At 37.0% G+C, this 13,677-nt stretch overlaps 1 protein-coding gene across 1 annotated transcript in view; it reads left to right on the top strand.

Annotated features, from left to right (window-relative positions):
- Window positions 1-12,377, top strand: part of LOC106880428 (organic cation transporter protein) — a 79,477-nt gene extending 67,100 nt beyond the window's left edge. The window contains exons 5-9 of the mRNA XM_014930342.2: window positions 2,289-2,457; window positions 4,810-5,049; window positions 5,965-6,188; window positions 6,615-6,796; window positions 12,222-12,377. Coding sequence (XP_014785828.1) covers window positions 2,289-2,457; window positions 4,810-5,049; window positions 5,965-6,188; window positions 6,615-6,796; window positions 12,222-12,377 — 971 coding nt within the window. The remainder of the gene's footprint in view (window positions 1-2,288; window positions 2,458-4,809; window positions 5,050-5,964; window positions 6,189-6,614; window positions 6,797-12,221) is intronic.
- The last annotated feature ends 1,300 nt before the right edge of the window (window positions 12,378-13,677 follow it).

The following is a 13,677-nucleotide window of genomic DNA, read 5'->3' as shown; positions in this document are numbered from 1 at the left end:
ATATATATATATATATATATATATATAGTTTATATTTTCCTTTCAAATGTTTACATGGAATTAACATTTTCATTGCAGACAGGTCATAGATTGTTAATTTATAGTTCTCTTTTACTACTTGTTTCAGTCATTAGACTGTTGTCATGCTGGGGCACAACCATGAAGAATTTTTAGTCAAATGAATCTATCCCAGGACTAATATTTTAAAACCTGGTACTTATTCTATCAGTCTCTTTTGCTGAAATGCCAAGTTACAGGGGATGTAAACAAATCAACACTGGTTGTCTGGCAGTGGTGGGGGACAAACACACACACATAGATACGTGTGTGTGTGTGTGTGTGTGTGTGTGTGTGTGTGTGTTTGTGTGTGTGTATACATATATACATATATATATATAGCTAGCTAGATAGATAGATACATACATACATACATACATACGTGTGTGTGTGTGTGTGTGTGTGTGTGTGTAATCAAAATAAGTAACAAGATGTAAAACAGTAATGCAGTACAACCATTTCAAGTGGCTCCATTTAATTGAACAATGCAATCATTACATCAATTTAAATACAGCACTAAAGATATATTTGACTAAAGATATATTAATATAATTTACTACTATCTAATTGACTCTTTCTAAAATTTTGTTTCTTTTTCTTGGTGGTTGAAAGGTACCTGTGACAGTATGAAATTTATGACCAACAGCCAGTTATAAGCTGTCAACTCTTTATTCTAAACATACAGTCTTCTACTCTTAGACTTTTTTGTTGATGATAAGGAGATAGATAAATTGGAAATGAATTACAACTCTATGACCTTCACTCTGTTCCATGCCACTCAAAAAATTGTTGTTTTTCTCTTAGCTATTCTTGCTACAACAGTGATAACATGAAATTCTTTATATTAATATATCTTGTCTGTTGAAAATCCATATTTATGCAGCTGAACATAGCATTGTATTTAAATTGATGTAATGATTGCATTATTCAATTAAATGGAGCCACTTGAAATGGTTGTATTGCATTACTACTTGGCATCCTGTTACTTATTTTGATTTTATTCACCTTTGAGCTGTGCTGATAATACCGGACTGACTTGGTGCTTCAACTACCTAATTCAACTGAATCTAAATTACTTATATATACTATACTAGAAGACACTTGCCCAAAGTGCCATGCAGTGGAACTGAACCAAAAAACAATGTGATTAGGAAGCAATTTTCTTACCATACAGCCATGCCTGTTTCCAAATTTTCTAAGTCATTCCATGCTTATTATTACAAGCCAGCAAAATGCAATGAGCTGGCAGATATATTAATATATCAGGCAAAATACGCAGCATTTTTTCAACTCTATTTTTCTGAGTTCAAATTCAGCTTTGCCTTTCATTCTTTATTGGGGAGGTCAATAAAACAAAGTACCAGTCAAGTACTGGGTTGATGTAATTGACTAACCTCCTCCCTCTAAAACTGCTGCTGGCCTTGTGTTAAAATTCGAAACTATTATTACAAGCTAACAAGGGAGCTCTTACATGGTTGCTCTTCCTGCTAGAAATTTTAGCCAAATCTCCCTCAATTTACACTCCATCATCTAAAAAGTATGAAGGCTACATTAGACATGATGGCTGTGGTTAGCACACCTTTCATCATAGGTCTGTTTGGACAAGGTTGATAAAAATAAAGACAGAATTGTTTGAGCATTGGAGACAGTGCTTTGCAGTATATCTTCCAGCCTCATGTTCTAAGTTCAAATGTTACCAAGTACCAACCAAGTTTTGGGGCAATTTAATTATCTCCCCACAAAATCTCCTCCCCACATACCTATGTTGAAAGCAATTACTATAAAAAAAATCAAATTTAAAAACATTTATTTTCTCCAATATCAAAATTATTCACAATATATTCTACCTTGTTGTAACTACAGGCAAACCTACAATTGAAGATATTCCAGCCATGACCATCCAAACGTTTTCAGACTCACTGTACATTGGTGAACATTATCCAATGTGCTCCTTTTTTTTTTAAGTGAAAACATGTAAATGGAGGGAAATTTGGTTACAGTTTCTAGCAACCATCTATTCCTTAGTTCATCTAAATAACCTAGTATGCCATAGTTTCTTCTATCACACCATGCCATGCAAACTTATTCCTATTACCAACCTTTATATAGTTTTTGTTTTTCAATATTCTAGCCTGAACCTAATTTTGGATTTAAACAGATCATTTACTAATGAAGTCTTAAAACTCTACCGTTAAATTTATATTAACATACTTGTTTTTACTTCATTGCAGCCATAGAGATAGTACCTCATTCTCACAGATCTCTAGTTGGTTTGTTCAGTCACATTGCATTTGCTACGGGTCAAATAGCAATGGCTGGAATTGCTTATTTGATTAGAGATTGGCATCTTCTGTGTCTGGCTGCATCTCTTATTTTTCTACCATTTTTCCTATATTGGTTGTAAGTTGACTTTGTTTATATAATTATTTTTCCTTTTCATATTTAATATCTTGAATATAAAATGAACAAATTTTTTATCTTTTACCTTTTTCTTGTTTCAGTCATGAGACTACAGCCATGCTGGGGCACCATCTTTGAAGAAATTTTTTTGTTGACCCCAGTACTTACTTTTTGTTAAGTCTGGTACTTATTCTATCTGTCTCTTTTGCTGAACTTCTAAGTTACAGGGATGTAAATACACCAACACTTATTGTTGAGTGGTTGTGGGGGACAAACACACACACACACATACACACATATATACGACAAGCTTCTTTCAGTTTCTGTCAACCAAATCCACTCAGAAGGCTTTGGTTGGCCCAAGACTATAGTAGAAGACACTTGCCAAGGTCCCATACAGTGGGAGTGAACTCTGAACCACATGGTTAAGAAGCAAGCTTCTTACCACACAGCTATACCTGCTCCTTTGAAAGCTTATGATAATTACAAGACAATATTTTGATGCATTCTATAGCATATTTACTGGTATACAAGTCGATATAGTATATAGTGTAAACATGTAGTGTAAACATTCAAACATTATGACTATCTTTCCAAATACTGCTGCATTTCACATAGAATATTTGGTTCTCCAAAGACATTTTGGCATATAAGTTGACCTACCTTTTTGGGGCAGTAATTATAGTGTGAAAACTTTGACTTATATAGTAATTGAGTTTACTTCTTTGAACAGTTTGATGTCTCTGTAAATTTTAATAGATTTCTAATTTTAATTTCTTACTCATCATTGATAAGGTTTCAATAAAAGATTCCATTTTTTTATAGAGAAATTTAGTTTTGGTTACAGATTGCTGAAAATCCCTATTTACACAGATAAGTGGACACATGAGGTGCATTTGTGATTACTTCAAAAGTCCAGTGTTTCTACAAAACTTGTGTATCCTCCACAATTTCTCTTGTGTAGCCCAGTCTGAAGACTGTTGCTGTAGGACCTAATTTTCAGTAAACTAAACTTAAAAAGAAAGAGTGAGGTACTTTGGCCAAATACGCAGTGCTGTACCTGTGATCAGATAAGAAGAATCTACTAAGATGCAGGAATTGCTGTGTGGTAAGAAGCTTGCTTCCTAACCACATGGTCTTAGGTTCAATCCCACTACATGGTACTTTGAGCGGTTATCTTTTGTTATAACCCTGAGTCAATCAGTCTAGTGAGTAGATCTGGTAGGTGGAAACTGAAAAAAGCCTGTCATATACATACGTATGTGTATGTGCATGTGTGATCTTTGTTTGTCCCACTACCATTACAATAGAGTAAGCACCAAGCTTTAAGAAATTTAAATATAGGGGTTGATTTGTTCGATTAAACCCTTCAAGGTGGTGCCCCAGTATGGCTGCAGTCCAGTGAATGAAACTAGTAAAAGATAAAAGGATATTCTTTATCCTCTGGAAACGTATCACTTTGAGAATTATAAACAGATGAATGAATGCTTTTCTATATCTCTAGGATGAGAAATTATGTACATTATTTACAATGGATGGATAGATGTCCTCACCTTGTTTGTTATTACCAAATGAGTTCTCCATTAGTCAAATAAAGGGTTGGGCTTGAAATTCCACCAGAATACCTGATGAAGTTTGGAGAGTACATCAGCCAAAATGCCGTGGTAACAACGAACAAGGTGAGAACACCTATCCGTCCATTGTAAATTATATGAAGAATGCTTATTTGTCTATTCCTTTACTTTGGGGAAAGGGGTTTCAGTTACTGAACTGCAACCATGTTGAAACAACATTTTAATGTTGTTTACAAAAATTCTAGAATGTCATTTTTAATTGTTGGACTAGATTTTTTTTTTAAAAGCCTTAAAAAGGAAAAGAAAGTTCTCAAAAAGCCCAGCAAAATTCCAGAGGAATAAATAAGAAAAAATTAATTTGTTTTGTCCTATACTTCAACAAATTCTTCCCACTACAATCAGAGGTCCTGAAAAAAATGGGTCATGGGTTTTGTACTTTGTGTCGTATAAACCCCTTGGAAATTCAGATAAGCTCACATCTTATGTGCCCATTGGTTCAAAGTAGACTTTAGACAGAGTAAGAAGGGTGACATCAGTCAGTTGCTCATTTCACCAGCTGCTGCTAGGCCTCATTTTCAGTCAGGTGGACCAACATGAAAGAAATTGCCTTGCTCAAGGAATTAATACATTATTAAGTTTGAGAATCAAACCTATAATCTAATGATCATCTACTCCACTTTAACCACTTGGCCACAGACCTTCTCTCCTCTCCTCTATCAAGACATTATGAAAATAACAACCAACTCTTAATAAATTATTACATTTTTCTTCTTTTCAGCATCATAGATGAATCACCAAGATGGTTAATTTCCAATAGTAAAGTTGAGGAGGCAAAAGATCTTTTTGAAAAGATTGCCAAAAGAAATAAGGCTGTTTTTACTCCTTCTTCCTTGCAGCAAAGTCAGGAAACAACACCTCAAATCATGGACCAAACAAAACCAGCTCAAAAAGTCAGTCTTTTTCATTTGTTCAAATCAAGAGTTTTATTAATACGATGTGCAATAATTTCCTTCAACTGGTAGGTAATATTCCATTAAATTTTATTTTGAATTCAAACTGAAACTTAACATTACTAATTTTAACATTCTGTCAACCAGTGAGATATCTCTAACTTTAGACAGATTAGAAATTTATCTTTATTTCTTGTTTCTATATAGACAGTAAGACTGGTAATCTCATGATTACCAATCATGATCATAAGATCATAGGTTCAATTCCTGTAAATGGAATTTGCAGATTTTCTGTTTATTTGAAGCAAGTTTCATAAAAGGATATTCTCCTAATGCAATTTTCAGATAGCCACTGTCAGTAGAATTACTTTCTAAGGTAAATATCTGGAACATCTTATCCTATCGGACCTACCATGTATATACATACATACATATATATATATATATACATATATATATATATATATATATATATATATATGCATGTGTGTGTGTGTATGCATAAACATGATTTACAAATGTACGTGTACATGTGAATGTTTATATTCTGCATCTTCAAATGAAAGCATAGAGCAAAAACATAGTGACTTTAAATTGACATTTCCAGTCAACAAATTGTCCTCTATCTTTTCAAAGACAAATGGAATTAATGGAATTAAAAATAAACAGTTCCTTATTTAAAATAAGGCAAGGATTAGAGACATGAAAGGTATCTAGCTTTAAAATAATGTTTCGATAATAAATACTCAGCTAACCCATGCTCACATGGAAAACAAACATAAAACAAATGAACTAATGAATTACACTTAAAGATGATTAGAGAATACAAGTACTTATTGGATCCATTTGCTATAAACAAGAATATTTTTCTAGTCAATATTTTAGTTTCTCATCATTTACAATTATATTTTATTTTGTTTTTCAGTTTTGTATCAAAAGTTGAAGAATATATTGAACTAGTTTATTTTGCTTCTCTTTTACAGGATAGTTGTGAACATGGTTTTTTTTGGACTCCTGTTTGGTATTGGAGAACTTGGCTTAAACATATATTTCAGTACATTTCTTTTTGCTGCTGTGGAGTTTCCAGCCTACGTTTTCCTTTATTTCACTCTGGATAGATGGGGAAGGAAACCTCTTTATTGTTCATTAATATTATTATGTGGAGTTGCATGTGTTTCATCATCATTTGTGTATGTTTGGGGAAAAGGTTTGTACTAAGTTTTTGTATCTGGTTTGCAAGATTCTTTATGTGAATTCGTGTGTTGAAACAAATTTTATTGTGTCTAGAGAGAGTCATTATGCTAATATTATTAACACACAGACTGGTTCAATTCCACTCCTTTATTATTAGTCAATAGGTTAAATATCAACTAGCCAATTAACTTATAATAGAGGAGTGGAATTGAACCTGTGCATGTGTTAATAATATTGGTATAATGACTCTCCTTAGACACAGCAAAGTTTGTACTAAGCTTACATAATTTAGCTTGTTTTGCAACCACATAGTTTGCAGGTTCAGTCTCACAGTGTGGCACCTTGAAATTTTGGACACATCCAAGCCACTTTTGAAATTAAATGTAAGTGAAATATCTTCAGATTATTACAGGTTATAGTTTTAGCTGTTACATTTCAGATTTGTTTGGTCTGACCATATTTTTGGCATTAATAGGAAAATTTAGTGTCTCTGGAGCATCCACTGTTATTAGTAACATAGCATCAGAAATACTGCCCACAGTTATACGCAATGCTGCTTTTGGTTTATGTTCATGTCTTGGAAGACTAGGTGGAATGTCAGCCCCTTACATTACCCTCTTGGTAAGAAAGTTTTACATTTGTTTTTTTGTTTTTTTTATATATCACCTTAATGAGTTTCTCACTCCTGCAACTCATTTTCCTAACCCCCTTCCTTCCACCCATGTTCACTCATTACATTCCCCACCCCATTATCTCTCATTTTCCTTTTGCACTGTTAAGAACTTACCTACCCACTCACCCTATCCAGTCCTCTACCATTTCACTCATATATACGTCTCTGTAACTTGAGGGTGCATCCCAACTCATCTCTCTCTCTCTCTCTCTCTCTCCCTTTCTCTCTCTCTCTCTCTCTCTCTCTCTCTCTCTCTCTCTCTCTCTCTCTCTCTCTCTCTCTCTCTCTCTCTCTCTCTCTCGCAGGAATAACCATGTATCTCCTCCGCTGCAAGAAACCTGTTTCTATCTTTCTATCATACTCTAACTTCTTATCACCTGGCACACAGCCAGCTCCCTCAATACTACTCCCTACTTACTTGAGGAGTTGTCTTCCAAGTTACTTAGTGACTGCAATGGTGTTGGTGCCATATAAAAAGCACCCAGTATATTCTGTAAAGTGGCTGGCATTACAAAGAGCATCCAGCTGTAGAAACCATGCCCAAGCAGACAATAAACCTTGGCACAGTCTTCTGGCTTACCAACTCCTGTAAAATTGTCCAACCTATGTCAGCATGGAAGGCAGATATTGACTGATGATGATCTTTTAATCAAGAGGGAAGGTAGTGCCATGACATTGTGCAGGGTATCTGAGACTGGTAAGGAGAGCGGAAAATATCTTCCAACTGGTGACCTGGCCTGAATGTTTGCAACAAAGTGGACTCCTCTAAAGGCACCATAGACAACAGATGGTGTTTAACTGAATAATGGATTGCCTACAACCTAAGTATGCCATGGGAAGATCTGAACTCAGAATGTAAAGAGTTGGGACAGCTACTGCATTGTATCCTGTCTAATATTTCTATAGTCCAGCCAATCACATGTCCTAGAATAGTACTCTTTGTCTACCTTGAAAAGGTAAAGAAGGATTTGACTTATATGTATGTGCATGTGTATATATATATATATGCATATATATACATGCATACACACACACACACACACATAAGTACCATGAATTAAAAGCTAATGTTTTGCATATAACATTTCTAAGTTAGTAATTTTGCTTTTGTTTTGTTTTATTTTTTGTTGTTTTTTTTTTTGTCACTGATTGCAAATGATTGTACTAGGGTTATGTAATCATTACAGTGAAATATTAATACTGAAATGAACTAAGCCAGACATACCTTTCATGACATTACTGCCAATGTATGCAAAGACAACAGTTTACTGTACTCTGTCTCCTTTTATCTCACAGTATCTGTCATACGAGGGAACCATAAAATATAGTTCACCTACCTCATTGTTGGCTGTCTAGCTGTGTTAAATCCAAACACGTGCCCTACCAGTCTCACCTAATGATAGCAACTGCTACTACCAATCCCTGTTATCCTACATCATTGCACAGTCCCCTCTCCCACTTTGCCTCCCCAGTTTGGCCCGACTGCTCATCTCTTGATGTAGCTGCACTAGTCTCCCATACACTGAGAATAGTTCTCGCCTGTTGACACTGGTACCCAGTTCCAGAATCTCATTCCTCCTCCAAAACATCAACACACCTGTTTTATCTCTTTGAAGCTTGAGCCCCAGTCCAGCCCTCTAACCATTGGCTCTTGTGACTTTGCAGTCAGCCCAAACTTCTTTAGATGACTTATGACCTCTGCAGCAGATACCATGGTCTCATCTACCAAGATGTCATCTGTATAGGAATTAGTGGCCTTTTTTATCTTGTCCACCTTCCATAATATAGATTTTAGCACTGTTGCCATGATCTTTGGTGCAGAATTTAGCCCAAAACCCTGCCTAGTCAAACAGAATGTCTGGCCCTTATATTGCACCAGGTGATACTGTCACAGTTTCTTGCTCACATGGAGCTGCAGATATGCTGACTTCAAGTCAACAATCATCGCCTCCCTCATCATCTGTCTCCATTAGTGCAGCATCTCACCACAGACGTCAGTCACCTTGCCACCCATGTGGCACAATACATGGCCAGTCATCTCTCACAAGTCCAGTACTGGCCTGACTTTGCCCTTTGTTGGCTGCACCACTGCTATTAATTGTAGCACTCTGCTCATCACCTCCTCATTCCACAGCATAAGGACACCCTCCTTAATCCACCTCTCTACTTCTCCTTCAAACTCACACCTGGCATGTCCTTTCAAGGTGTGCTGTTCTTCAGCATTAGAGGCTCTCCTTACCGACACCACTCTACCGTCTGTCACTGACTGTCAAACACCACCTGGAAATCTTTGTCCTCAATGGTGTAAGCAATACTATCTACCACAGAGCTCTTCCCCCTCCCATGTTGCAGACTCACAGCACATGACGCCCCTGGACCACCAAACAAAACCATGTCTCCACTGACACTGGTACCTCCAAGGCAGTTGACTGCAACAATTCCCATCACCACATCAATTCCATCTACCACATGGTCAATCACAATCACCCACAGCCTCAGTGTTGTGCTCTGTACCACTATCTCCACTTCGCTGCTACCCTTACATCCAATTTCACTGCTGTCAACCACCCGAATACTACTCATCCCCTTACATTTTTTTTTTTTGTCACCCTTGGGGTCATAAGAGATATTGTACAGCCTGTATCCATGAGGGTTTTGAGCGCCTTTCCTCCAACCAGGACTTCAACTGTAAGAGTGCCTCTACTTGCTCACAAAGAAAGTTTGAGAGGCAACAACTTTCCCATAGCCTTTTCTCTGGCTGCAGTTTCAAGCGATATGCCCAGGCTGCCTGCACCAGTAGCAAACTAGTCAGGGCTTCATCTCCGCACAGTCCCTTGCCATGTCCTGTTCCTGGCACTTGAAACACAAGCCCATGAACAGTTACTGTCACTCCATGGCAGATTTTTTCTTCTCATTCTTTACTGGTCGTCAATCTACATTGTGGGCTTCTGCAGCTGCCATCACCACTGCCTTCCACCCGGTGTTTTGTGTTAACACGCAGGCTTGAGCAATGAGCTCACTCATTGCCATTTTCTCGCTGCCTGGCAGTTGTTTCAGTCACACTGATATGTTGTCAGGAAAGCCATTTATGGAGGCCAATCATACCACCTTCTCTAGACCCTCTCCAGTAAAACCAGATAGCATGGCCAGTCTCTGAACCTCTGTGGCACACTCGTTGATCTGTTCCCCTATCCACTTGACAACTCCCAGCTTAGCAAATGCAGCGTATATTCCCTTCATATAAGCTTCCTTCAAGTGCTGTTCAATCTTCATCACACTCAGTTGGTCTTCCTCATCCATCTGGAGGTGCAGTGCCAATGCACTTCCCTTCAGGTACAGGGCCATGAGACTTGCTACAACGTTGATACTTTGTAGCCTAGCCACCACCTTAATCTTACAGATCCAGGCAATCACATCTCCTTCACCACAAAAAGGTGCTGATTCTTATCTTCACTGCCATCTTGTGGAAGGGGACAACAACAATGGAAAAATATATTTATATACCAAAGTCAAAATAGCTTAAGGTATGAGGGAAATGTAATGCGGAAAATAAAATACAGTTCACCTACCTCTCCTTGTTAGCTGTCCAGCTGTGTTAAATCCAAACACATGCCCTACCCATCTCACCTAACAATAGCAGCTGCTACTACCAATCCCTGCTCGCTCGCTCATTCACTTGCGTTCGTTCACGACCACTGCCCCAGGCCAAAAGTGGATGACTCTGGTCTTGCTTCCCTCACTCCCTCTTTCACCCTTCCTCTTCCGGTGGGGCCCCTCGACCATTGACATCACAGCCCTTTCCTTCCAGTTCATCTCATCCCCACAGTATCTCACAGCAGTGATCAGAACTGTACCTGCACCTTTTGGCTGGTTTAAAATGATGTTTCAGCAAATCCATTCACCAGCTTGACTAAGCTTCCAAAAACTATGAAGAGGATGAAAGCTAAAGTTGTTTAATCCTCTAGAATTCAGATTTCTTTGTCAAATGTATTGCTTATTTACTTACATTGTTTTGAATTAATCCTGCATTATCTTGTAGTTTCGAGATTTCGATGATATGATTGAATATTTTTAGAATGACATTGGAGGGTAGGTGTGAGAAGATCTGGTCAGTTTTAGCATAAGACACATAAAGAAGTTAGGCTGGTTATGGCCAATTTAAATGTTAAAGAGTTAAAATAACTTAGGTACAATGCCATATGTTTTGCAAGCATCAAAGCATTCTCATGGCCCATTCTAAAGCTATTACAGCTGAGACAACTTTAAAGCTTCTCAGTTACATGCAGCATACATGTAATCAGATGTCACAGCTGCAGGATTGCTGATTTTTGAGCCTTCTTTACCACCTTTGGTGATGGTGTCTGAAACTGCTGTCAGAATCATGATGCTGCCTTATTTCAATGAAACTGATCGTAATATCAACATGAAAGAGTAGTTAAATAACCTTGATGAAATTCTAATACCATGGATTATGATCCAACATTATGGCCCAAATAAGGTTATGTTCATCCAAGACTGTGCACCTGCTTGTTCTGAAGGCATATGGCCTAAGAGAGACTACACAGACACCTAAAATAATTAGCAAAGTATGGTACATGCCACAAAATCACACTCACTCACAAATGGCAGTTAGTTGTATTGTATTGTATTGCAGTTTGTTTTGATCTCAGTTGTAAGAATTTCACTTTTTTTTTAATCTTTTAGTCAAGGGTATAGGCAATGCCCATGACCCATCATAGGGCCTCCAAACTGGAGGCACATGGCTTTGTGGTTAGGGTGTTGGACTCATGATCATAAGATTGTGTTTTTGATTCCTGGACCGGGTGACACATTGTTCTTTGATCATTCTTTGATTGTTCTTGAGCAAAACACTTCATTTCATATTACTCCAGTTCACTCAGCTGGCAAAAATGAGTAACCTCGCGATGGTCCGGCTTCCTATGTCAAGAAGGGAATATCCGCACCACAGAAACTGGGAAGCATGCCTTATGAGTCTATATGACTCAAGAAGGATCTTTATCTTTCAAAATCTCCAAGCTAGAGAAGGATGGAAGGAATGCATTCTCAAACTGGAAACTTGATCAGAATGCTTGCAACAGAGTTAAGAGATAAGAGCCGGGTGGTGTTGTTAAACCAGGTGATGGGTTAAGTGTGCTTCCCACCTTATTTTACTGATGACCATAAGAAAGTTCAATACCCTGTTATTCCCACCATTAAGATTCTTAAATTTATCTTCATTCCTATCTCATCATTAGGAAACTGAGTCCTCCATTCATTTGAATCTAACTTTCAACTAAGGAACCAGTATTTTGAAGTCAACAGAAACTGATGCAAATAAAGCATTTCATTCTTATAAAATATATTCTATTTCAGAGCAATTATATACCTACTGAATTTGGTAAAAGTTTGCCACTTATTTTATTTGGAGTAGCTGCCTTAGTAGCAGGGTTTCTTTCACTTGCTCTGCCTGAGACTCTAGGTGAAAATTTACCGGACACAATTGAAGATGGAGAAAAATTTGGAAGGTAATTATAATGACAGCTAATACTGAAATCATCATTATCATCGTTTTTAAGCCTGCTTTTCATACCGAGTTACACATGATGTTTTGAGACAGTGTTTTCAGCCATGTGCTCTTTCTGATATCAACCCTTTTACTTGCTTTACACAACACAGAGATATGTTACTTACTCTGTACATCAAGATGCACATAGTTTAACAAGTAATATTGAAATATCTATTTTAAATTACAAAAATAAATTGTGAGAAATTTTATTTCATATTTCCAGTTTATATGTTTTTGTCTGTGTGGTCTAATGGTTAGGGTGTTGCACTCATGATCATGAGATTGTGGTTTCAATTCCTAGACTGGGTGGTGTGTTGTGTTCTTAAGCAAAACACTTTATCTCACACTGTTTTGTGATCACTTTGATATATGATGGATTGTACACCATGCACCAGTTCACAGAAATTCAAAGAAGCCCGCCATGCTAGAGAGAGTGAGCTAATGTGCAGCATGAACATTTGGTTGCTATAAAAAAATCATTTGTGCACGTCGTTCAGCAAAAGTTGAACACTTATATATTGTCTTCGATGAGAGAGTTCATCATGTCTATATCACATGATGGACAATTCCATAGTGATTTCTAAAATATTTTTTCTTCTTCATTAAAACAATAATAGCAATTGATATTCCCAAAACAGATATGGTAGTTATGTTTTGAATACTTTTGATGTTAGGTATGCTCAGTAGGACTCACTTGGGCAAAACAACACCATCACATGAATAAACAGAGATTCTACAGAGAGATTTAACAATTAACCGATTGTTCTAGCCCCTCACAAATTAACCATCAGGAGTGATGGATTTTTTTTTTTACTTATCTTGTTTAATAAATATTATGATATCAATAATTATGCTGATGATGTCCCACTGTTTATGTCAACTAAGCCAACAAGCATTAAATATCTTTGATTAGAACACAACATGGCTGACATGAAACACTGCTGTGATAGGACGCAGCCAGAGCTGCTACACATTATATGTTTGTGAGCATGAATGAATCACCTTCATATATATATATCATCATCATCATTTTAACATCTACTTTTCCATGCATGGATCCAACAAGACTTCTTTGAATCAGAGTTCTTGATTGTTCGATGCCTCTTATGATGCTAACCCTACCCTGTTTCCAAACAAGGTAATATTTCCCCGTGGTAGTATATGACAGTTTAAACACTCTCTCTTTCTCTCCCTCTCTCTATATGTGTGTGTGTGTATGTATATATGTATGTATATATGTATGCATGTATGTATATATATATA

The sequence above is a fragment of the Octopus bimaculoides genome, chromosome 10 (assembly GCF_001194135.2).
Source record: "Octopus bimaculoides isolate UCB-OBI-ISO-001 chromosome 10, ASM119413v2, whole genome shotgun sequence".
Taxonomy (NCBI): Eukaryota; Metazoa; Mollusca; class Cephalopoda; order Octopoda; family Octopodidae; genus Octopus; species Octopus bimaculoides.
The sequence above is the reverse complement of the archived record's forward strand: the minus strand, read 5'-3'. Positions and strand labels throughout refer to the sequence as shown.